The sequence below is a fragment of the Helobdella robusta genome (assembly GCF_000326865.2).
Source record: "Helobdella robusta unplaced genomic scaffold HELROscaffold_5, whole genome shotgun sequence".
NCBI lineage: Eukaryota > Metazoa > Annelida > Clitellata > Rhynchobdellida > Glossiphoniidae > Helobdella > Helobdella robusta.
In genome coordinates this window covers 3,885,952-3,911,849 of record NW_008705254.1, presented here as the reverse complement: position 1 = coordinate 3,911,849, position 25,898 = coordinate 3,885,952, and the positions used below count along the sequence as shown (strand labels likewise).

At 31.9% G+C, this 25,898-nt stretch overlaps 5 protein-coding genes across 5 annotated transcripts; all 5 read right to left on the bottom strand.

Annotated features, from left to right (window-relative positions):
- Positions 1-1,590: 1,590 nt before the first annotated feature.
- HELRODRAFT_189235 (hypothetical protein) lies at positions 1,591-5,605 on the bottom strand. Its single transcript, XM_009027348.1, has 6 exons — positions 5,305-5,605; positions 4,696-4,964; positions 4,217-4,270; positions 3,885-3,971; positions 3,311-3,457; positions 1,591-2,670 (listed from the first exon to the last, which is right to left on the bottom strand). The coding sequence occupies exons 1-6, from the start codon at positions 5,345-5,347 to the stop codon at positions 2,209-2,211; spliced, it is 1,062 nt and encodes a 353-aa protein (XP_009025596.1). The 5' UTR covers positions 5,348-5,605; the 3' UTR covers positions 1,591-2,208.
- Positions 5,606-6,180: 575 nt separating this feature from the next.
- On the bottom strand, positions 6,181-14,599 carry HELRODRAFT_189234 (hypothetical protein; the record flags this gene model as incomplete). The annotated part of the gene is made up of 24 exons (XM_009027347.1): positions 6,181-6,484; positions 7,002-7,119; positions 7,364-7,430; positions 7,518-7,664; positions 7,817-7,993; positions 8,145-8,255; positions 8,692-8,771; positions 8,985-9,132; positions 9,253-9,308; positions 9,391-9,506; positions 9,700-9,794; positions 10,111-10,202; positions 10,370-10,471; positions 10,704-10,769; positions 10,960-11,025; positions 11,440-11,574; positions 11,695-11,802; positions 11,958-12,145; positions 12,218-12,347; positions 12,550-12,667; positions 13,127-13,282; positions 13,415-13,655; positions 14,184-14,345; positions 14,515-14,599. The coding sequence occupies 24 exons, from the start codon at positions 14,597-14,599 to the stop codon at positions 6,279-6,281; spliced, it is 2,970 nt and encodes a 989-aa protein (XP_009025595.1). The 3' UTR covers positions 6,181-6,278.
- Positions 14,600-15,732: 1,133 nt separating this feature from the next.
- On the bottom strand, positions 15,733-16,538 carry HELRODRAFT_163492 (hypothetical protein; the record flags this gene model as incomplete). Its single annotated transcript, XM_009027346.1, has 3 exons — positions 15,733-15,935; positions 16,132-16,249; positions 16,491-16,538. The coding sequence occupies 3 exons, from the start codon at positions 16,536-16,538 to the stop codon at positions 15,733-15,735; spliced, it is 369 nt and encodes a 122-aa protein (XP_009025594.1).
- Positions 16,539-16,606: 68 nt separating this feature from the next.
- HELRODRAFT_163491 (hypothetical protein) lies at positions 16,607-22,942 on the bottom strand (the record flags this gene model as incomplete). Its single annotated transcript, XM_009027345.1, has 20 exons — positions 16,607-16,790; positions 16,896-17,072; positions 17,223-17,333; positions 17,484-17,563; positions 17,870-18,064; positions 18,391-18,506; positions 18,870-18,967; positions 19,151-19,242; positions 19,411-19,512; positions 19,660-19,725; positions 19,947-20,012; positions 20,253-20,387; positions 20,457-20,564; positions 20,630-20,724; positions 20,823-20,996; positions 21,098-21,227; positions 21,659-21,776; positions 21,981-22,097; positions 22,359-22,599; positions 22,765-22,942. 20 exons carry the CDS (start codon positions 22,940-22,942, stop codon positions 16,607-16,609), a joined length of 2,583 nt encoding a protein of 860 aa, XP_009025593.1.
- Positions 22,943-24,290: 1,348 nt separating this feature from the next.
- Positions 24,291-25,803, bottom strand: HELRODRAFT_163490 (hypothetical protein; the record flags this gene model as incomplete). The annotated part of the gene is made up of 4 exons (XM_009027344.1): positions 24,291-24,356; positions 24,810-24,957; positions 25,318-25,409; positions 25,669-25,803. The coding sequence occupies 4 exons, from the start codon at positions 25,801-25,803 to the stop codon at positions 24,291-24,293; spliced, it is 441 nt and encodes a 146-aa protein (XP_009025592.1).
- Between the last annotated feature and the right edge of the window lie 95 nt (positions 25,804-25,898).

Below are 25,898 nucleotides of genomic sequence, written 5' to 3'. Positions count from 1 at the left end.
ACCACTGTTATATATGATTTGTGTTACTTAAATGAGAACAATATATGCTATATTCCTTTGTTGCCGATTTTATTGTTAATCATTTGTAACACTAGGTTGCTAGAACTTTGCTGTCTTTACTTTCCAAGTTGATTTTTTTTTAAATATCGCTATTTAACGTTCGATCATGTGTTTGATGTTTTGTGATGATTGATAAGTACTTTAGAAAAGGTAGGAAACCAGCTATTAATCAAATAATTAACTTTCATTAATTTAAAATTTTAAATACAGTAAAATTTTTACGACACCAACCAAAACGCACATTTTTTCTTACAATTCACGCGTTTTAAATTTGATAATATTTTATAGTTTTTTTTAAACTTGTGACATTTAAGATTGAAAATTGCAATTGAAATGAAATTTACGAGATAAAACTAATTGTTTAACAAATAATGAGCATTTTTCCACTGATTATGTAACGAAATTAATTATTGATTTGTACCAAAAAAGTGAAATGATGTTTTCTTAGGTCTAGAAATAAAATAAGATAAACTACTTTTGATTAATTTTAATTAGTTTCAAAGTACCATATTTTTAACTAGACGGATTCAATTTTAATTATTTTCATAAATCAGTTGACTCGTTTTTTGGTTGAATGGTTAGCGATTGAATGATTGATTGATTTGCTAGCTAGTTGGTTGATTGGTTGATAAAAAGTGCCTTTTTCTATTTTTTAATTTTTAAATCTAATTTTTTTCCACAAAACCAAATCTTTTGAATTTCTAACTTTCGATCGAATGCCTAATTTTTTCAACAATTTTTTGTTGATTTATTAATTATATAAATTGTAATAAAATAATAAGAATATAATTATAACATAATAATATTCATTGGCTGTATTGTTGATATTAAAAGTTTTTTTTATTTTTTAAATGTCTTTATGAAATCATCCACATTGTAGTCATTATCGCTATCTTTGGCTTATTATCGTTTGTTAAGTTTATAAATTTAATTAATTAATTAATCAATCAATTAATTTGTTAATTGGTCAATTAATTATTCAATTAATTAGTTAATTCACTTGTCAGTTCGAATCACAGTTTCAACTTGTAATAAAATATTTTCTTTAATATTATGTGCCCGTAATTTAATATTACGCAGACTAAAACGATTTTTATATGAAAATAGCGATGTAGGAACAAATTGAAGTATTGAACAAAGTAGTTTTTATGTGGTTATGAATAGGAAACATCCGTTTCAAGTCGTTAAGATTTAATGATATTGAATGAAATTGTGCTAAGGATATCGCGAAATCGAAACTTTGATTTGATTTATTGATGTTTTTATATACTATAGACTTTCCTTGTATCTTTTTTACCCTGCTTCTATAACTAACTTCATTAGTTTTTCAGATCTTGTTCAAATCTTTTTCAGACGCATATATATCTAAAAAAATTTGATAAAATAAAAAAGTTTCTTATAGTTATATTTGAACCTGTGCACTCAACTTTTTTTTCATCTCAGAAGATGAATTTATTCAATAACTCATACTTCTTTATACTATTTAATTGCTAGTAGTAAGTCGTCTATTACAAAATTGGTTGAATTTAATTTCATTTTTTAAATGTTTATTTCTTAAAAGTTTGAGAATGTGTGAAAAATAATGCTCATTGAAATTACAAAAAATGGAACGTTGTAATTAGATTTCAGCGTAAAAATTTATTTCATTCAATAAGTTCCATTCAGATTCAAAAAAAAGTTTTACTACATGAAAAAATACCCCGACCGCCAATTCAACTGCCTTAAATTGTAATGGAACAAGAACAATTTTACAGGTCTCAAAGCGATATCATAGGTTAATGTATAATAAAGTTATGGAAAGTGTTTGCTAAATATTTTGTTAGTTAATTAGAAATATAAACGTTTTTTATCTATTTTAGATAAATTATTAGATATATAAAAATTAAAACGAAATGATATCATTTTTTATCTATTTATATAATAACACGATGAGTTTAGATTAGTTTGGGATGTTTCCATTACTCTTTCGTACGTAATGTAACTCAAGATTATCAAAATGTTTTGAAAACTTTGAATAGTTCCCTACTAGTAAGCTAAAAATGTTTAATTTCAATTGCAATAAGTTATTTTCAAGATAACTGAGAATAAAATTTGTTTGATTTAGCAATAACTTGAGAGTGCAATATGAAGCAACACGACGCTGTAAACTCAAGCCATCTTGTACAACTGAGGGTACATGTTCGTGTTGATCCTATCACCTCCCGTGAAACTTATGAAGTAGGGCGGCTCTTTCGAAGTGTTTCCATTCGTGGGAGCCACCATTTGAAGCTGCTGAACAGAAGCTGCGTTTGCAACTACTGGGGTAATTGCTTGTTGAGTGGCCACTGGATAAATGGATCCAGGGGTGTACAGGCTATTAGTCATAAGTTTTCCACCTCCACCAAGAGTTATACCAGGTCCCCCCAGATATTGTGGTTGAGGTGCAGTTGAGCGCATGATGCTGTATGGTACGTAAATGGTGTTGGTAGGTTGGGGGAGGGTGGCTGGCAACCTATCCACTCCATTGTTGTTCAGGGGTTGCTTCGGAATGTTCGATTTCATGAACTGATCCTTCTCTGCAAACAAGTTGAACATCTTTTTCGGTCGCACTGCATGCTTCGTTAGAGCATCCTACAAATAATTGAAATTAAAATGGCTTGTGATGCTTTTTTATAAAAATGAAATGTTTTGCGGAAAAATTTCACCAATAGAACCTCATCTGCTTCCAAATTAGCGAATATACCGCTCGCTACCTCGTTTTTATAAACCATCGTATGACAAATGCCAATGTATCAATATATCAGTGGCGGATCTAAGGGGTGGCTGGGGGCATGGCCACCACGTTGTGTTTCAAGTTAGTGAAAGTCATTGTTTTAAAGAAAAAAGTAGTGTTTTTGAAGGGAACATTGACATTAGCAAAAAAGTTAGCCCCCTGTGAGAAATGTTCCAAAACAAATTCGTGAAAATTTTCCCGTCCCGGTCATCAAGATTTTGTTAAAATTTCCTCTCCCCAACCCAGGTCAATCGACTTTTTTCAGAAATTCCTTCTCTCCGATCGTCAAATATTTTTCAAAATCTTGGCCCCTCCTCCGTCACAGTTGTCTTGATCCGCCACTGATCATTATAAATTATTTCAATCATTTAAAATAAAAATTTTTAAATAAATCATTATAAACCAACATATTTAATGAATTACATCGTTAAATAATGATTCCGAAATAATTACTGAATAATTAAATAATTAAATAAAACGAGTGAAAATAATTCTCACGTTATCGTCATCGACGAAGTTGTCAAAGTGTGAGCAGCACATGCGATAGTTGATGAGCATGATGAGAAGTGTGGCCAGCCCTGAGAAGACCGCCAAAGCTACGGACACAGCCACGTTGTTGATTTGTGTGCAGGACAGATACACTTGCTAAGGGTGTACGTACATGTCATGAATTATCAATTTGTTGTTTTTTTCCATTTTTTGTAAGTGTTAAGTAAAGCGTTTGTGTCCAATTTTGCCAAAGTAGTTAATACTTGAAGATGTTACTAAAAATTTCGGTATTTGTGGCTAATGCACGTAATTTTTTTTAATTTTTACGTTGATTTGAATTGAACAATAGCAAAAAAATTTAGTATGCTAATAAAATATTTTTGTAATTTCAAATTATTAAGTTACCGTTAACACGTGCCACTGGTTTATAGCCTTGGACATTATTTAATGTTTTTTTTCATTACTACTTAGCCATTTATTTGAATTGAACAATAGCTACAAAATTAAGTGTGCTAATAAAATTTTTCTAAAATTTCAAATTCTACTTGAATGTTTAAATTTGTTGGCACAATCAAATAAGAACCTTGCTGGCGTCAATGGAGCTGATGATGAGGACAGTCGGCGCAAATACGAAACCCGCTTCCAACGTTAACAGGACCAAAAATTTCAACTGGTGACATAGAAAAAATTATTTTTCGCTAAGTTTTTTTAATAAATTCATTACTTTTGTAACAAAAATTGATGTAAGTTGATGATACTTTATTACGAAACAGATTTTCAACATTTAAAAGATGTATAATGTATAATTTCAATAGTAACGAAATTATTAAAAATCGGACTGCTTTGAGGTTATGTTTTTTTAACAAATTGATTTTACATAAAAATATTCTCTTTTCTGCAAAAAGTTATTCTCACCGAGTATTCAGGATATGATGGACCACGCCTGGCCAGTACTCCAGTCAAGATGACCTGTTGGATGGTGTTTGAAATCTTTATTATTCAGTTTCATTCGCAGTAGAAATCTCCACAAATTAATGAATTTAATTTTCACGTGTTGTTGCGTTTGAACAACTGCGTAAATCTTTGCATGTATAATGCTTTGCCATTCTAACAAATTTCTGTTGAATCATTCTAAGCAAGTTTGATGAATCATTTTATCACTATTTTAAACGTTCAATTTATTATTGTATAAATTCTAATTTTTCTCGTTTCTAACATTCTCATGGTTAAAGTTTATTGATTGAAATAAAAACCGATTTAAATAATTTTAAAATGGCCATCTTAAACAAAGTAAGAGAAGCAGCAAGAAAAATAGCAAGGAAAAATTTAGCAAGCAGGAAAAAAAATATATAAAGCAAACAACAAATCCATAAAAAGTTAGTATTTCAAGAAACCCTAACAGGAATGGAACCCCAGATGCCAGCACCAATCTGTGTTAATTCAAAATCAGAATTAGCAGAATTGGTCGTCGCTGACGCGGCTGTTGTTGCAGTAGCGTTCAATGCTACTGAGGTGTTCGTGGCTGAGATTGAAGAGGCCGGTGTCGTTGTTGTAGTTTGGGTCATGCAATTAGCGTAGTGTACCACATCGATGATGCCGAGGGTCAGCATGGCCAGTCCGCAAATCAGGATCATCATCCCTGTCGCCCGCAATGAACCTGGACCTTTCAGGTTTGGGAAAAGTTTGGAAATTTTTTTTATAATTTTTAATAAATAATCGGATTTGAGAATAATAAAATTTTAACAAAAAACCGACAAATTTTTAAAATGAAAAATAAATTTTTCTTTAATGTAATAATTTTTAAATATTCTCAAAAAAATTTATTTTTCATTAAATTTTAAAGTTTTAAAAACAGATTCCACAATAATTATAAATCTAGACATTGATATAGTTTGAAATTCTGACGCTAATCAATCACTAATTTGATATTATTTCAAGTGATACAACATTTAATGTTGTTTGTTCTTCTCAATAGTCTTAATAATTGAATTAATTTATCTCACTGTTTTTGCACATAATAAAATCGTCCAACGATCCAAAAGGCATTCTGTCAGATATTAATGACGACCAACGACAACTCCAAATAGAAGCGGCACTTTCAAACTCGTCGAACTATTTCAAATCTTTTTCCAAAATTGTAATATGAAGAAATATTATATTTTTTTCATTGAAAGTACAAATTAATATAACAAAATTTAATTGAGAAATATGAAAAAAATTAAGCGAAAGTAAGCAATCAATCAAGCGAACGATCATTCTTCTTCTAGAGTTGTTGTATAAGTAGGTGTCGTGATATTTCATGCGCTGCGCTGAACAAACTTGTACAGTTCAAAACGCAGGCACCACACACACACACACACAGAGAGAGAAAGGGAAAGAGAGAAAGAGAGAGTAAGAGAGAGACGCACCTAGTATTTTCAAAGCAACAAAAATCTTCTGTACATGAGGCGCTCAGTAAAATACGAAGACCCATTATTAAGCTATCTCCGAGCACACCTAATTATGTTAATAAAACAATAAGCCTGTGCTAGAGTAGGGACAGAATGAATGCCTAGCAATTTGTTGAGATCAATCATACACTCATTTTAACTTTCATCATACGTGCGCCTATGTCGTGTGGTGTGGACCGCTGCTTTATGAGTTCTAACTAAATTCACATGTGTTCATTTCTCATGTATGTTTTGTATATCTGCATGTTTTCAAACCTATACTAAATAGTAAATATATGCATTTACTTATTTGTTTATTTATATGTGAATATTCAATTATTCATTTATTATTTTATTGTTTGATAATAACTTTTTTAATCAAAAATTCAAAGTATCTTATTTATTTAATTGGTTTAGTTTGTAAAAAGCAATAGACATAGGCAAACTCAAAACTATTTCATATGTTTTAATAAAATAGACATAGGTGAATGACAGTATTTATTAGAATTAAGACTATTAAATGAATGTCAATTAAATTGAATGAATGATTAAATTTGGTTTTCTTTGCGGAACATAATTCTTTCTGGCATCACCGATTCTGTCTCGATATGTCTCGTTTTGCTTTCGAAAAACTTACCAATGCGACTTTGACCAATGGTAGTCCACATTTTAAAATCGGACATTCTAATTGGTTCAAGTGACGTCATTTTGAGATCTACTTCGTCACTGAATGGCTGTTTGTTGAACCAATTACCTAATTATGAAAAGATTTTTATATGAATAATGTGACTTTATTATTATTAGTTTTTAAATTACGTTGGGAATCATCACCATCATAAACGTTACCACCTTAAATTCACATTACCAGGTTTATGAACATTGTAAATATTGAACAAAAATAAAATTGCACGCAACCCATATAACGCAGATCTGTGTAAAAGAAATGACTTGAATAAGAGGATTAAAGTTTTAACTAATTCAAAGAACTAAACTTAATCCAGATATTTATATAAGAGTTAGAAAAAGACATTTTGTGAAATATAAATAACTGAAAGATTAAGATAATTACAAAAGAACTAGTTTGATGGTAAGGACGACGACGATGATAACGACGTGAATGATGGCAAGAATTGTGAAAAAAACGAGGCCGTGAGTGATGACGATGATGACGTAATAACGTGTTTGTTGACGAGGATGATAGCCAACGATGACGCGAATGTTGACAGCAATGATTGCGTCAGTCAACACAACAAATGGTGATTTTCACCAACCTAACTCGACAATGTTGTTCTTGTAGAAATTGTAATTTTGTTCAGTCCTCATCAAATATGTGTTCATCATCAATCGCTCGTGGGACGTCATATCCTGTCTCGCTATGAACGCTGCCAGCTGAAATGAGAATAAAGGTCAAAAATATAGAAATTTATTGCAAATTATCATTGTAAAATATTATTTTCCAAAAAACTATTGATTGAAATTAATTGAAAAATATGTAACGAACTCATTTTGAAAACAAATTAAGCTCATAAGCCTTTTTATATGTCCATTAGTTTGAAAGCTATTAAGAAATTGGTATAAAAAGATTCATGTAGATAGATTTTTAAAATAATTGAGAAGCGTTATGAAGCACTACCTGATTGACTTGCTGTACGGTGTACCACGATTCAGTAATGACGGACATAATCGATAATTTGTTCAGACTGAAACATAAATTTCAAATTAAATTTCTTATTTTAAATGTGTTAATTTTCAATTCAAGATGTAAAAGTTATAAAAACGAAACAAACTGATTTGGAAAAGTTTTCCAGTTTTTATCCAGGTACTCCCAGTATTTTGTGGCTCCGTACGGAGTGCCTGCCAGATAGATGGATGCATAACCTAGATCAGCTGTGTTGAAGAAAGTTCCATTGCTTTTCAGAAGCTCATTAAAAATCCTTTTTAAAGTATAAAAATATGAAATTTTAATAATAATACATCATTTAAGTTTTATTTGAAACAAAATTTGTTTAACTTTAGAAACATCAAAATTTGAAACGTTTCCTTAAATAACTAAAAACTCAATAGTAATAAAAGAATGAAACCAAACTGTTGCAATTCATTTTCTCTGGGAGTGCAGGTACGGGCATACAAGAGACTCTGCCTCTCTTCCATGATGGGAGAGTTTTTCCTCTTTCCATATTCGCTGGCCATCATGTTCCAATCTGCAGTCGTTCCTTGGGCCACACCGTCACACAATGTGGTCGGCAGGAGGTTGGCGTTCACTCTGTAGGTTGAGTGTGGTGTTATTGGCATGTGTTGTTTTGAATAATGCGTCTGTTTTTTCTCTAAATTTCATCAATTTAGAGAATTTCATAACATGGACAATGGACATATTTATATGCAAGCAACAACAACCAACAGAAATAGATACAAACGAGTTGAGACTAGGATTCTTCTTGTACTCTTGATACTTTGCTCTTATGTACTGAAGGCAAGTACTGCTCTTGAACCAACATGCTGCCGATATGCCATCTCGTCTTAGATAACTATTACAATTATTCGTAAATAATTTTAACTAAACTATCAATAAATCAATCAATTAGTTAGCAAAACGCTATTTCCAACAGCGCTGTGTTCAACAGCGCTCCTCAGTGAATTTTGCAAACGGATGGGTCTTGAGATCTAAACAATATTTAAATAAGTAGAAAGTAATTAAAAATTAATAAAATATAGAAATAGAAGTTTAATGCGTAGATTCAGAGACGGCTTAAATTCAACTTTTCAAAAAAGTTTGCAGCATCAGCGGAACAAAGTATCAAACATGTGTCTTCATGCAGGGGTCATCATTGGTGCCTACATGAGGGCCGAACTTTGCATTTTGATCTCGAGTCAGAGTCAAGCACCTTATTATTATCACCAAACAAATTTGCGTCTAAAATCATCAACATAATACGTTACAACAACACGTTTACACGTTCTTACGTGTGTGATATGGGCTCGCCAACTGCAAATTCATATCCTATTCTTTTCAATAGTGCATCGGCGTGTTTGGCAAAATATGTCTGAAATTACAAAAAAAATTTTTAAGGTAATTGAATTACAATATTGTTATTTGTTGAAGTATTTTGACAGTAAATAGCCAGAGAATTCTGGTTTAATTTTTTTGCTTCCATAACTACTCTGTCATTAAAAACGACGATTATCCTCGATTTGACTCCTTATTTAATATTATTTTCATCATCGTCCACAATTAAAAATTGTTCAACAAATCTAACCGTATGCTTGGCAAACCAAGTTTCCTTCCTGTAAAATGGTTCAAGGTCATAGACGTGCCTCAAGGTCAAACTCCAGACATTATAAGATGGATCACTTCCTATTGAAAGAGTGTTGTCGTAAGCGTCGGTGGCTCCGTAGTATGCGTTCCTGCGATATTTTAGGAAATTTTTTTCATTAATTTACTTAACGGCCGGAGGCTGAACCAATAAGACATTATTTCAATTTATTTTCGTCCAATTCAAAAATGACAAATAAATTTATTCATACCTTGACAGCCCAAAAGTGTCGTCAATAATGTTAGCCGTGGTTTCAACAGGCACGCTCTGTTTTTAAAGTTGAAAAATTATTATAACTACAGTAGATATCAAGTTTTTTTAAAATTTGTTTTAAAAAATTATATTGAACCATCAAGTTTTGTGACATGAGAGATCTTTGCTTCTTATCGTAGAACACTTTGTAATAAAATTTTTGGTTCGGGTTGATTATGTACCAACTGTTTTTCGGGATTTTTATTTTGATTTCTGAAAATTCAAAACAAAAAATATTGTACCATGATTAGAAATATTGATAAACATTTTTGTCATTATTTTTAGTAGAACAAATAAACAAATATCAACATATCACCCAGTCAACAATACACACTAAATTTGAAATATTTATTTTCAGTCACATAATTTACGAAGCAACTATTTATTTTATACTATTTTAAATAACCTTTGTCAGTTCTTCTGAGCCAGTAGTTTGGAGTTTTGAGCCAGTCAGTTGAACTGTTGCTATGCAAGACTTGGATTGGTACGTCCCATTTGTATCTGGATTCGAAATGTTTTTGTTGTGATTTTGCATTTAAGGGCCAGCATTACTAATCCAACTCAAGTTACCAATTAGATCAAAATAATTTTATAGATAATTGCTTGTTTCACTCATATAAACTAAATGATCGCGCAGTTAATCAATTTAGAAATTTTAAAAACATGATAAAATTTTCACTTTCTCTTCCATTTCTTGTCTGTATTCTGTTCATTCATACAGTCAGCAATGTTTTAATAATTCATAATGCTATTCCATTTTTTACAAATATTTCAACTGCGGTAACATAATTCGCCATTTTAATTATCAATTACCAACCCGTACGGACTGACCACGGAATCTGATTGGTTGGACGGGTTAAAGTAACGTTGCTGGGTTACTGTGGCTGTCCCGTCGTTGTTGTCCACCACCTGTGGATAAATAATTTTTATCAGATAATTTATAATAAATAATCTTCAACAGTTAATTTTTTCCAAATAAATTTCATTGTTATTCACAAGCTATCATAATTCATATTTTTCACATTTTCTAAAAAATAAACTTGTTGAACTAGGCAAAAAATATTTGTAGTCGTTACTTTCAAGATGGGAAATCCCTTCTGATCCAACCAGGGATCCATCAGAGTTTTGAAGTTGATGGCACTACCATCCGGATAAGTTATCCCGCTGTCTTTTGCTTGCTGGTTGGTTGGTTGATTTTTTAGTAAATTAACAGTTTTTTAAATTTATATTAATAATAATAACGGTAATGAAAAATTTTAAGATAATCTTATTGCTAATAGATTTTGATTCTTCTATTGATGACATTTAAGAACATTTCTATTTGTCAAGAAAACTATTTTGATAATTTGGACCAATTAAACCTTTAATATCTATTAAAAATTTAAATAATTGCAAAAAATGGTTTCTAACATCGGTAAAAACTTGTAGGAACTGATCGCTGTTGGCCACGCTGTACTGGTATTTCTTCAAGTATCTCTGATGGACATTAACATTGAAGAATTACTCATCAAACAATCAATGTGTAGATAAAAATTATTGATTTTTTATTTTTCGTTAAATTATTTTTACAAAAATTAACTTATTCTCAGTTTTACTTTTTATAATACTAATAATAATTTTTATAATAATTATCGATATTTTATAATAATGGTTAGCGATTACAAACAGTTAAGGCCAGTTTAAGAACGGGCTTTGTCAGGATTTGTCCTATCATTCTGATCATGCAGCCGCCCTTTGTCAATATTTGTTCATTATATATTTATTTTTTATTCATTCAATAATTTTAGCATATAATTTTTTCCAATAAATTATATTTAATCTTTGAATTGAACTCAACCAAGACTTCTTCAAAAAGTTAAAATGACTCTGCACACGCAAAATCTGCTGTGAGAATAATCGAACTATGTTAAGTAAAATTGCACTACATAATAAAGCGAAATAGTGAAACATAAGTTTTGAAATAATAACGAACTGACAGTATATGGCATAATAAAAAAATATCATCAATAGGATATTATTGAACAACCCTAGGTGATGACAAGATACAATGGAATATGACTGAAGGATGCTCTATACGATGAAATAAAGTGACGTTAGTGGTGTTACGTGATACTGTATGATACCATAAGGTATTATAATATCAGACCTTATCGTATGTACTCGATGCAAACGCCTGTGATGCCTCCTGAGGTGATTTGATGACTATCCTGACCGGTGTCGACCTGTTTGTTTGATCTAACTCCATGTAGGGCACTACGCCGTTCAACTGATGGAATTCGGCCTATGTCCAATATTTGATGGGCAGTCATTTTTTTCACATTTTTTAATGTAATTTTCAATAAATTAATTTAAAGCAAATTTTGAGAGCGTCCTGGCAAAGTGAGTCGTTGCAAAAACTCACCCCTCTCCATCCAAGGGCATCCAGTGGATAGAAATTGTAGTAGGAAGCCATGGCCTCTTGCAGCCACAAGTGTGTCCACCACTCGCATGTCACCAAATTGCCGTACCACTTGAATAAATTGACGTGATTTATAACTAGTTTACAAGGTTTGTACGGCATATATTAAAAATTACAACTTACTTATTTTACGTTTTTTAATCATCAAAAAATTATTTTAAAAAAGTTAGTATTTAAGCATGAAGTTCCAAAACATTTTCACTAACCATGTGTGAAAGTTCGTGAGCAACTACAAACGCAGACGTGTAATAACCAGAGGCCGTTGAAGTGGCGTTGCTGACTGGCAAAATATTGTCTGCGTATGTAATCAGTCCCCAGTTCTCCATGGCACCTCCAAACGTCGAAAGAGTAATGTGATCTGGAAGTGGATCAGCAATTATCATAGGTCTCGGTACTTTGAAAATGTTTCGGATTATTTTTTAAATTATCAAAAATCAACTTTATACGAATTAAAAAAGCAACAAACCCATTTTCTTTTGAGCGTAAGGAATATTTGTCTCCTCTTCCAACCACTTTTGAATTGGGAACGTGAAGTATTTGTTGGGGTGGTAGATGTAGGGGACAAAACGTTCGGTAGAGTAGGTTCTCACTTTGTACTGAAAAATTGAAAATACTATTTCTGTATTTGCAATTTAGAGTACTTCATGTAATTTTAATTTGAGCAATTCAGCAGAATTATTCAACATCGTGAATATTTAAAAATCAAGCCAATATTATATCTTGTGGCTGGAACATTTCGCAGTTGTCATTAATGTGATTTAATACAATTTAATACAATTGTCCGTGCCGGCGACGAACCTTGGTGCCGGCATCCACCTTGGATTCCATGTAGTGGAGGTCTCCGACGACGACTGCCAGCAAATAACAACTCATCAACGGACTTCGCTCGTAGACATCGTTCAACCAACCTTCGGCGCTTCATTAAATTTTTGTTTAAAGAAGCTTGCTAATTTTAATAAGTTTTTTAATTTTTTGTCAATTATTTTAAACTAATTTGCAACATATTTGAAACATCTAGTGGCGTCATCTGAAATTTGTTGCCACAGATTTTAGAGGTTTTGAAAATGTTAGTAAAAGTGTTTTGCTCAACACGTATTTTTGTATTTGAAAAAACCATTAAATCATAGAAATTGCTTGTTGTAAGAAAAGCTAGAATAATTAAAAAAACTATTCCCAACAAGTTTCAAAAATCGTTTTTGGTGAAGGAAGCAGTCCTTCCCTGCCAATGCAACTGAAAAATTATAATTTTTTTGCGCTAGTAAAGAAAATCCTTTAACTACAAAAATGATGAAACTTATATAAGTATGTGCTCAATTTTTCTTAAACTGCATTGAGAGGAGTTTTAAAGCAATGAACATGAAGTCAAACGACCTACCCAGCGTATGTGCCGACGATTGGAGCGTTTGAGAGTGACGTGTGTGACATCCTCCTCGAAACGATGACATCAAAGGTTGCCTTCATGTCCACCTCATCAAAACCTGGAAACATTCTTCTCGCTCCAATCGGCTCCAACTGTGTGGCAGCCAAATACCTTTGTATCGAAGTTTTTAAAAATGATTTTATATCGAAATTATAATATTTGGATTAAAAACAAGTTTTAGCTTGTATGCGGTTAGAAAAATTGAATTCAACTTTATCATCATAAATAGCGCAATGAAGTCACTTGGTGCGTCCATTTTTATCGAGATAGCGAGCGGCGTACATTCCATATCCATTTTCAGTGAGGTTAGCTTTGTAGTCGATGGTGATGGTGTACTGGAAGCCCGCCTGGAACTCCCGATCGACTATCATGCGAATGATTTGCTTGTAGTCGTTGATGATGAGGACGTTGATCCTGGGTACGGAGTGGTTCTGAGATATCGTCAGCTGCTTCAAAGTTATGTTGGCGATGCCCAATTCTAGTCCTGTTTGATAGGACACAAAATTTAAAAACTGCAAGTTGCAAGTATGAATAAGAACAAAAAATTGCGCCAATTAAGAATGGACAAAAAAAAAGACAACACAACACATGCAACACATCAAAAAATACACCAAAAACTACTACAAATAATATGAGCAAAAACTATGACAAATGAAAAATTTTTTGGGTTGTTCCCCCAAAAAATGTAGAGCCATAACAAATTTTGTACGTTTCAATATTCAGTTTGTTTGATGAAAATAATTTAGTTTAGCAAAGGGCAACAAAGTAATTAGACTTTCATCTATAGGACATTTCAAATAACTTCAGATGAGAGATGGCAGAAATGGACCGGACTTTCTGAACAAAAATTGTCAGCAGTTAAATGAAACGGGAGTTGTTCAATATAGGCGCTATTAATTTGCCAATCAACCTTCTCGACGAGGTCTTTCAATGACATGACAATTCAACGCACCCAACAATATTATACTAGGTTAATTAATCAATTAAATATACACAAATAAATCAATAGGACCTAGTGCATTCAGTGTAAGATTGTTCGTCTTCTCGATGCATGTGAAATAAATCTTGACCTGCCCAATTAAAGGAAATGGTGGTTTATCGAGTTCTAGGTGAGGTTCCAGGTAGAGGTTGTAGTGCGTGGGAAGAAAAGTTCTCGGAAGTCTGCCTTCATGTTCTGTTGAAGTTTTAATATAGTTAATTTTTTAATTTTTCAAAATTATTAAAATTTCATAAATTTGTTTTCAAAAGATTGTATTATATTTGTTCTTGTAATTTTGATAAAGTTTTAATATTTCATTTCATTCTTGTATAAGTTTTAGTTTCAATTTAATTCTGGATCTAACCTTGACAGAAAATGGTCGGAACAGTTGAGAGAAACAGCAAACCCAAACTAACAAGCTGTGCAGTTCTTCCAATCATATTGGACATGATTTCAAAACAACGAACAAATCATCGCATTTTATAATTAACATTCAAAAGCTTAACGCAGTGATAAGACGTTTTTGATAATTTATTTTTAAAATTTGATAACGCATTTAAAAATATATTTTCAATCAGAACGTTTTATCATTAGACTACATACAACCATTGTAGAAAAGTCAATGTATTAGATAAGATAACGAAAAACAATTGAATTTAATCGCATCCAGAGATACAAGTAAACAATGATAAACTCTTTTCTAATTTTCATTACAATTCTTACCACAAATACTTATTAATATTACAATTATGATCGTTAATTTTTTAAATTCATTACGTTCAATTCAACTTTTTTGCTTGGATTTTTATACACACACCTGCATTATTGATTGTATAACAATTTATTATTATTAATATTATGTTTAATTATTATTATTATTATCATCTATTGTTAGTTATTGATTTATATTATAAGCGCGGTCAGACCCGTTCATTCAAAGGAAATTAATTATTTATTATTCCTATTTATTATTATTATGTCTATTATTATTTTATATTTATTATTATTTATTCTTATTGTTATTATTATTTTTATTATTATTATTATTATTAACATAAAAAATTATTCATTGATTCTACTTGGCGTTTCACAGCCATTTCATTGTAATTTTTAACGAAAATATTTTTCCAATTTAAATTATTTACGACTAAAATAACGTTGGGTGGCAACAGCTAATATAATAATAATAAAAACAATAACAATAATAATAATAATTGTTATTATAAAAACGATAATATTATTATTATTTATGTTAACAATCCTAGAAGGTAGCTTTGAACATTTATTTGCTTCAAACATATCAACCATTATTTATGTACGATCATCATATACAGGGTGACATAGGCCTATAGACTACAAAACGTGCCCCAAGCAAACTCCTTATTTTACCCCTTATTTGATATTTTTTTGATGTTTAAACTTTTTTGGTTATAAAAAATACAAATTCGCAAACTATAAGAAATATAGACGTGATTTTACTACACATCTCTTTCTCAGAAATGAAATAATAATTGAAAGATAAAACAAATTTGCTGATGAAGTTGTTTATTAATTGAGAATAATATGTTATGTCGGTATTTAATTATTTGCTAAATATAATTTTTTTGACAGACATCGCAGACTCCATCTCCACGTGTCTTCCCTTACTCTCAAAAAACTTGTCAATGCGACTTCGGCCAATAGTGTTCCACATCTTAAAATCAGGCATTCTGATTGGTCTCCGTTCCAGTGACGTCATTTCAAAATCTTCTTCATCGCTGTGCGACTGTTTGTTGAACCATTTTCCTAACGTTGTAAAGTTTTTGTTTATGAGAACGCATACAAAATTTGAAAATTCATATCAAAATTTAGAAATAATCTTAAAATTAAGTAAATCTTAATGGCCCTATAACAGGAAATGAAATGGAAGAGATGACGACAGCAACAAATTTGATGACGAAGATGACGATGACAAAGGATGGCGTTAATGATAAATTCCAACCTAACTCGACTGCATTGTCTCGGTAAAATTGAAAGTTTTGTTCGGTCTTTAGCAAATATTCGTTCATCATCAACCTCTCGTTAGCTGTCAATTCTTGCTGGTTTAGGAAGGATTTCAACTGATATGGGAAGAATGTTTAATAATTTTTAAAAATTATCCGTTTATTTAAACAAATATTAGTCAGTAATCAAATAATGAAAAAAATTTACGATGAAAATATGAAGAAAATAATTTTAAAAAATGATGGTTTGCGTTTAATCTATGACGACATGTTAAAATAAAAGCAAATAATTTGTCTGTAAAACCATGCATTCACTGAATGTGAAAGTCAAAAGGTTAAAGATATTCTTCAAACCAACCTGTTGAATTTGTTCGAACGTGTACCATGTCTCAGTAATGGCAGACATTATCGATAATTTGTTCAGACTGAAACACAAATTTAAACATACCGTTGTTATTTTAACTTTAATGTTGATTAAATTTCTAAAAAATTTTGAGAAAATAAACGAAACTGATTTGGAAAAGTTTTCCAGTTTTTATTCAAGTACTCCCAGTATTTTCTGGCTCCGTACTGAGTGCCTGCCAGGTAGATGGATGCAGAGCCCAGGTCAGCTGTGTTGAAGAAAGTACCATTTCCTTTCAGAAGCTCGTCAAAAATCCTTTTCAAAGTAAAAAAATTCAAAATTTCAAACGTTCAATTCATTTCTGTAATTTTTCAACTTGAAACATATTTTTAAGTAAGTGAACAATAAAAAAAAGTGAACTGTTGCAATTCATTTTCTCTGGGAGTGCAGGTACGGGCATACAAGAGACTCTGCCTCTCTTCCATGATGGGAGAGTTCTTCCTTTTTCCATATTCGTTGGCCATCAAATTCCAATCTGCAGTCGTTCCTTGGGCCACACCGTCACACAATGTGGTCGGCAGGAGGTTGGCGTTTACTCTGCAGGATTTTTGTGGTGTGATTTGGATGTTCTCCATTGAGTTAATACATTTGTTTCAAAAAATGTTCATTACATTTCATAAAATCACAGAATTTCTAGAACCTTTGACTGTTTATATGCAAGCATGATACATATAGATGAATACAAACAAGTTGAGACTAGGATTCTTTTTGTACTCTTGATACTTCGTCCTTATGTACTGCAAACAAGTGCTGCTCTTGAACCAACATGCGGCTGATATTCCATCTCGTCTTAAGAAACTGATGAAAAATAATTTTGAATGATTTTTCAGAATAATTCGTAGAATAAATTTAGAAAATAAACTGAGTAAAAAAATGTTCAATAAATTTATAAACAAAATTATAAAAATTGGAAGTTACAAATAATAACATCAGCAATTTCCTCCTCACGTATCTGATATGGGCTCGCCAACTTTAAATTCATATCCAACTTCTTTCAGCAGTGCATCGGCGTGTTTGGCAAAATATGTCTGAAATGACAAACTTCATCGTAAGCTTTGAACAGCTTTTCAAATTTTTTTCTAATATTTCTTTTTGAGATGTTTTATATCACAAAAAATAATTTTTCAATTAATCGTTCTTTCGTTTATATTTAATTAACGAATAGCTCTAAGAATCTGGTCAAAATCAAATACGCACATTTACAATTGTCTTTCATTGATTTGATTGTTATAATTTTTTCGTTTAACCCTTAAAGACCGTTGCGTTGATTTTATAAAAAGGCTCATTAATTTTTAAAAAAAGGTTTTTTTGCTAAAATAATCAACGAATCTAACCGTATGCTTGGCAAACCAAGTTTCCTTCCTGTAAAAGGCTTCAAGGTCATACACGTGCCTCAAGGTCAAACTCCAGACATTATAAGATGGATCACTTCCTATTGAAAGAGTGTTGTCGTAAGCGTCGGTGGCTCCGTAGTACGCGTTCCTGTGGGATTTTTCACAAGTTTTACTCTGATCATTTGCCTCTGAACCCTTTATTAATTAATAATACTCTAATGTTCTACTAAAATTTCTTATTTAGTGAATTGCTTTTTGGTGTTTTGTTTTTCAATCTTCATCCATATGTCGAGTTTTTAATCACTTGCATACAATATCTATCAAACTACTTTTTTTGATACATTTATTGAACTTCCATCAGCTCGATCAAATTCTAAGCAGTGTAAAATTAACCTCGATAGGCCAAAAGTGTCGTCAATAATATTTGCCCTGGTTTCAACCGGTAATTTCTTTTTAAATTTAAAAAAGGTTTCAATCAATTAATCAAGTTTTAATCAAATTTTTTTTTAAAATGTATGAACCATAAGGTTTGGTGCCAGAAGAGATCTTTGTTTCTTATCATAGAAAACTTTGCAATAAAATTTCTGATCCGGGTTGATTATGTACCAACTGCTTTTCGGGATTTTAATTTTGATTTCTGGAAATAATTTTAATATAACAAAGTCAATCAGTGCTCTGCTTCAGTTAATTGTACAAAATAAACTTTGAGTGTAATTGAAGAACTCTGATAAAAAATAAAAAATACTATAATCTGAAATATAATTTTTTGAGTGCATGTACGTACAGTTGTCAATTGCGCATTAAATAGAAGTACGAACAAACTTATTCAAGAAAACCCAATTACAAATTCTGATTTCAACAACTAATTTTTCTAGCAAGATAACTAACTCATCATTATACCAAAACTTGAAACCACGTCAAAGGAACAAACTTAATAGTGGACATGAGCAGTTGTGGTTATTTTACAATTTTTCAAATATTTAACATTATTTAAAAAAACCTTTATCAGTCTTTCTCAGCCAGTAGTTTGGAGTTTTGTTCCAATCAGCCGGGGAACTCTTGTCATCTAGGAGGTGGATAGGTACGTCCCACTTGTACCTGAGTCACAATGAATAATAAAGGTCTCTATTTGAGCAGCACTTTCATGTCAAAACCTAATTAAACCAAATCCTTAATTCTAATTTTATTGGCTTACTAATTCATTTACAATCAACGTTTCATAATTAAGTAACTTATCAGTTCATTCTTTCATGGACGCATTTATAGACCTAGAGTACCAACCCGTAGGGACTGACCACGGAATCTGATTGGTTGGACGGGTTGAAGTAACGTTGCTGGGTTACTGTGGCTGTCCCGTCGTTGTTGTCCACCACCTATGAATAAATAATTTTTATCAGCTAATTTATAACAAATAATCTTCAACAGTTAATTTTTTTTCAATAAATTTCATTTTTATTCACACGCTATCATAATTCATATTTCTCACATTTTCTAAAAAGTAAACTTGTTGAATTAGGCAAAAAAATATTTTTTGTCGTTACCTTCAGGATGGGAAATCCCTTCTGATCCAACCAGGGATCCATCAGCGTCTTGAAGTTGATGGTACTACCATCCGGATAAGTTATCCCGCTGTCTTTTGCTTGCTGGTTGGTGAGTTGATTGATTGGTAAAGTTGTTTGATTGGTTGATTGATTAATCTCAAATTATTTATAAACAGTTTTGTAGACTAGAATATAATGTAGCATCATAATATCATTTAATGATCGTTAGTTGACGCGGTGAATCCTAACTTCGGTTAAGACTTGCAGGAACTGGTCGCTGTTCGCCACACTGTACTGGTATTTGTTCAGGTATCTCTGTTTCGATTTTACCATCAATTGTTTTACTTATTAAAGTATCCAAATAAAACTAATTAATAATGTATAATAATAATATAAATATTCTGGTAAAAGACCATAAGCAATGCAGTAATTTTAAAATTACTACATTAATATAAAAATATTATACATATACTAGATAATAATTTTTTTGTGATAAAAGCGAGAAATTTTGTTTAAAATTATGTATGAAGACGAACTGTTAGAGCCAGTTTGAGGACAGGCACAGTCATAATTTGTCCCATCATTCGGATCAGAGATCCTCCCTTAGTAATTTTATGATTCATTATTTGAAATTAATTCTTCTTGGATTTGTCGTAATTGCATTTCAGCTGTTTCTAGTTGGCTATTACAATTTTTACAGTTTATCATTTTGTTTAATGAAATTTGTTTTTCAATTTACAAAATAAAAATCAAAACGACTATTCGCGAATGAAATTTAACAGTTTTTAATTATAAAAAGATGCTTCATTGTGGAATTATGACTCTATAGGTAGGATTATAACCTTAATGTATGTACTCTTGGCAAAAGCTTGGTACGCATCTTGCGGTGACTTGATGACTATCCTGACCGGTGTTGACCTGTTTGTCTGATCCAACTCCATGTAGGGCACCACCCCATCCAACTGATGCAATTCAGCCTGTACATCATGTTTTATGCCACATTATATTTAGTGAGATGACCAAGTGAATCGAATGATTATGTTTACCCCGTTCCATCCCAGAGCCTCCAGTGGATAGAAGTTGTAGTAGGAAGCGATTGCCTCCTTCAGCCACGCGTCTGTCCACCACTCGAACGTCACCAAGTTGCCGTACCACTGTCAGGTGTCCAATAGAAATATCGTTGAGAAATAAAATATTTATTAAAAGTTTCAATAATGACTTGTTTCATAATTGTAAAAATGGAGGTATGGTTTGCGTCTACCATGGATATAAATAACCAAGGCGTCTGCAGCAACTGAAAGATTGTTAGCAGGACTATTCGGTTTAGCAAACAGTATCACAAATTTTGTAACCTAAACACAAATGACTTTCTATAATTATTGGCGATTCCTGTTAGTTAATGTTTATCAAACTATTTGTAAACATTTTGCTAGCCATGTGGGAGAGTTCATGAGCCATTATGAATGCTGTTGTGTAGTAGCCGGAAGCTGTGGAAGTCTGGTTGCTCATCGGCAGAACGTTCTCCGCGTAAATAATCAAGCCCCAATTCTCCATGGCTCCACCAATCACCGAAATAGTTATGTGATCTGAAATTGTTACATTAAAGTTATTTCTAGTAACACTTTGGCGTATTTTTCCAGATATTCTGAATATTAATTTTGTTGATGCTGCAAAACAAACGACATACCCAATTTTTTTAGAGCGTAAGGAACATTTGTTTCTTTTTCCAACCATTTTTGAATTTGAACCGTGAAATACTGGCTGGGGTGGTAGATGTAGGGGACATATCGCTCTGTAGAGTAAGCTCTCACTTTGTACTGTAAGGTGAAAAATAAAATATAACGACGTTATAACTATCGCTGCATAAGTAGCATAATACATATGTGGCGTATGTGGTCTTGCTAATAATAATTTTTGTAGAGGGCTTGAAAACTTTTAAAAAGTAGATGACTTTTTTTACTCACCATATTCTGTTTAACTAAATTTTCATATTAAAAACGATTATTTAAATGGACGAAATTTTAAAAATTTATCTGAACTGAAGAATGTTGGTTATATTAGAAACCAGAATAAAAGCAGAAAATAATACAAAATGTTTCTCGTAGTCTGGCTATGTTTTGTATTTATTTTAATTTTTTCTTTGGGCCTTTAAATGAACGAACTTTGCAGAAAATGTATTTCATGATTGTATTAAATTTTGTGGTCGGTCACGTGATTATTAGATTAATGATTGATTGATTATTCGAACCTTGGTGCTGGCATCCACCTTGGATTCCATGTAGTGGAGGTCTCCGACGACGATTGCCAGCAAGTAACAACTCATCAACGGACTTCGCTCGTAGACATCGTTCAACCAACCTTCGGCGCTTCATTAAATTTTTGATTGAAGAAGCTTGTTAATAAGTTTCATATATTTTTTCCCTATATTCAATTTTGCCGACAATTTAAAATTATTATTCTTTTCAAATTGCACGATTGCATAAATTAAATAAAAATCAAATTGAGAAGGAGCGAAATGAAAAAAAAAGAACCCAGCGTGTGTGCTGACGATTGGAGCGTTGGAGAGTGACGTGTGTGACATCCTCCTCGAAACGATGACATCAAAGGTTGCTTTCATGTCCACCTCATCAAAACCTGGAAACATTCTTCTCGCTCCTATCGACTCCAACTGTGTCGCTACTAAATATCTTTATGTCCAGAAATTTTTAACATGACACGTCGTCAAATTAAATTATCCTTATTTAAAAACAGATTTGATCATCAAAAAGAATTGCAGATTAAATGTTATATTAGGTTACTATAGTTATTTGATTTTAGATTTGTTGAGATAATAAAATGACGAAAGTTAACAGAATTAAAGTGAAATTATTTTAAACGTTTTAAGGTATTATAAGTTTAAAAATTCTAATTAATCCCTGAGACACAGTAACGATGAGGTTAACACTTACTTGGTGCGTCCATTCTTATCGAGGTAGGGAACAGCGTACATTCCATATCCATTTTCAGTGAGGTTAGCTTTGTAGTCGATGGTGATGGTGTACTGGAAGCCCGCCTGGAACTCCCGATCGACTATCATGCGAATGATTTGCTTGTAGTCGTTGATGATGAGGACGTTGATCCTGGGTACGGAGTGGTTCTGAGATATCGTCAGCTGCTTCAAAGTTATGTTGGCGATGCCCAATTCTAGTCCTTTGTTTAAATTGTTCAATAAAACAGTTAATTAGTGTTTGAAAGTTTTTGTTACTTTTACTGTTAAAAGTTATTGCCAGTACAATAAAACGTGATGCTCAAAAAATAAACGATTTACGATAAATCAAGTAATTTAAACATTTTTAAAGTAGAAATCAAACAAACCTAGTGCATTCAGTGTAAGATTGTTTGTCCTCTCGACGCATTTGAAATAAATCTTGACCTGTCCAATTAACGGGAATGGTGGTTTATCGAGTTCTAGGTGAGGTTCCAGGTAGAGGTTGTAATGCGAAGGAAGGAAAGTTCTCGGCAGTCTGCCTTCATGTTCTGTTGAAGTATACATTTGTTACACTATTTTTATGCCCTTTATATGTTTTCTCAAAAAATATCCAATTCATTCAATTATGATCGTTTGAATACTGTTTTTGTTGAAATTTGATTTCAATTCTAATGTTACCTTGGGAGGAAATTTTCGAAACAGCACAGAACAACAAACACAAGCTAACAAGCAGCGTAGTTTCGCGAATCATATTGACTTTGATTTCAAAAAACGAGCATGTCGTGTAATTTTATATTCAAACTTAGCCTATAACCACCGTAAATTTTATAACACTTCCATGATAACATTCGTATCAATTAGATAATGTTTATTGAAATAGATGTTGCAATTTGAATTCAATATTCTATACGTAGTTGTCGTTGAACAGAAAATTAAAAGTCAATGTAATTATTGTCTGCTAGATAAGATAATGAAAAACAATTGATTGCAATCCCACTCAGAGATACAGTCAAACAATGATAGACAAAAAATTGTACTGTGTCTCAACCTAAAAATATATCTATGAAAACACCTGTGTATGTATTACCGTGACGTTACGCAAGTTTAAACTTTTCATAAAACTTGATGTTGCCCTTGCCAAATAATTTGGACCATTTTATTTTTTTTAAATTATGAAAACTGCAAGTTCTGAATTTCACTTTAAAATAAAAATCCATCTTCAAACATCCAGGTTAACTTTTTGTCAGATAGTGAGCAAGCTCTGGCGGGCTGGTTGATTGGCTGGCTCAGATGGCAAAAGTGTTCGAATGCTGCCTGGCGGAAATTCAGAAACTGTTTGTTACGTCTTTTGCTAACGATGTGGTGTTTGCATGTAGATGAGTGTTCTGTGGTCATGTGACATGTACGTCATTTTATCTTACCTACGTCATGTGATGTGGGTTTTAGTGTCTTAAAATTTAAATTACGACCAAGTTCGGAATGCTTTGCAAGCAGGTCGGTGTTTGTCGCAAATGATTACCAAAGAATCAAGTGGAGTTATTTAATTCATACGAGAAACAACCTTTTTGCTAGTTTTTTTGAATGTATTTACAATTTTAAACCTTGTTTGTCAATAAAACCGTTTGACTTAGTTTTTCTATTAGATTTAGTATGACTTAGTATTGGTCATTAGATATATATCTTATGAATTTATTATCTTTGAAAAAAATTAGCAAGCTGATTGTGTACATAAAATAGTTTATTTTGTCATACAAAATAAAAATTTATTTGAAAGGTTCTGCGGATAAATGTATAACAAGTGCACTTTTCAAACATGAAACCACCCGGGTAAAACCCTATCTAGGTAAATAAAATAATAATGTTTCTAATCATCAGTTTATTTGTTTGTTCATCCAGTTATTATTTTCTACTCCTAATTAACAGCTTTGTGGTTGATAGCGCTGATGAATTCTTCCAAATCAATGTAGGAATTCAGGTTCTATTTAGAACAAATTTTAGACTTATTAATAAAAATTGTAATCAATTATAGTTAAAACTTTATATTTTAAGTACTATAGGCGGCATAATACATCAAATATTGTGTAATGACAAATTGGAATTTGATGAGAACGCCAGCTATTTAGTGTATGAATGAATAAATAAGCCTTGACTTTTTAACAATGGGATTAAAATAACGCACTTAAACTTTAACATTGACCTGGAAGCATTTGCAATCATTTTAACGAGCACTTTAATGTCTCAAGAATTACCTTGTGTTAAGCTAATTAAAAACCTTATATGACGCATGTGTGACGTCATTTCTCGCTAATACTTGCTACAGAAATAAACCAAAAAACCTGCATTGACAAATTAATTTATGTAATTTCAACAAAAAATGAACTAACAATAAGTAAATGAACGAACTAACAAACAAACAAACAAACGAAAAAACCTTATCTAAGACCATCATGACAACTTCAGTTTCTTCTTTGGTCAATCGTTCTCCCAGCTTGGAGCAAATATCATGGAACTCCCTCCTATCCAACTTCCCATTGCCGTCCTTGTCGTACTCTCTGAAAACTCGCCTCAAATACGCCGCTCTGATAGGTGCGGTCGGTTGAGTTGCAGTCAGATGAAATAGCATCATAAAAAGTAATAAATGTTCCATTGTTATTTATTTGCCCAAAGTTGTGTTGTGTGTGTACGTGACCATATGCGTGATTACGCATATGCATGAGTGTTTATATGTGGTGTAGTACATGTATCTATGACCTACGTTTATGTATTTACGTGTGTGTGTGTGTATGTGCGTGTGTGTTTACGTGTGTATTTAAGTACACATGAATGGAAAATGTTTGAGTGGGACCTTGCATTTGTTGTGTACTTCCATGCCTGTATGTTTGTTGATGTATTTAAAAAAAAATGATGATGATTATGGATGTGCCCAGGTACCTACCTACCTGTGCAGTTGATGTGGCGCACAGTCCATCGATCCCAAAAACTGTTCAAGACTGATTCCATATCTGTCAGCACCAAGTCTAGAAAAGTAAATCTGAATATACAAATTTGTAACATCGTTAATGGGTTCATTTATTTTTTAATGTAGGTTTATAATTGATATTATGTGATTATCAAATCCTTTATTTTTATATCATACATTGTTGTCATATATGTCAAATCAGTATATATGTTGGTGGTTAATGCAACGCTACGCGTTGTAGAATAGTTTGATATATTAATTTAGTATTAAAACTACATATATATTTATTTATTTATCACATATAATAAAAATGATCTGCGTAATACTCAACCTCCAGTGGCTTATCAATGTTGCGATAACCAAAAGCTCTCATTTGGCTGGATAGCTCTTCCAAAGTCAACGTTCCATTAGCATTCTTGTTCGCCATTTTAAATATAGCCGCAAAATCTTCTTGATAGTGAGACATTTTTTACTTTTTCAATTTTTTTGTAATCATGTTTTTCATTTATAATTGTCAACAACTTTGGTTGTTTGTTATTGTATGTTTTGAAAGAAAAACTC

What these genes read in the sequence shown, in the direction of transcription:
- HELRODRAFT_189235 (XM_009027348.1), bottom strand. Translation starts at nt 5,347, where the DNA reads ATGCCTTTTGGATCGTTGGACGATTTTATTATGTGCAAAAACA. An exon ending in TTTTATTATGTGCAAAAACA is followed by an intron (nt 4,965 to 5,304) that starts GTGAGATAAATT and finishes CAAACCTGAAAG; the next exon opens with GTCCAGGTTCATTGCGGGCG. An exon ending in ACTTCGTCGATGACGATAAC is followed by an intron (nt 2,671 to 3,310) that starts GTGAGAATTATT and finishes AATTATTTGTAG; the next exon opens with GATGCTCTAACGAAGCATGC.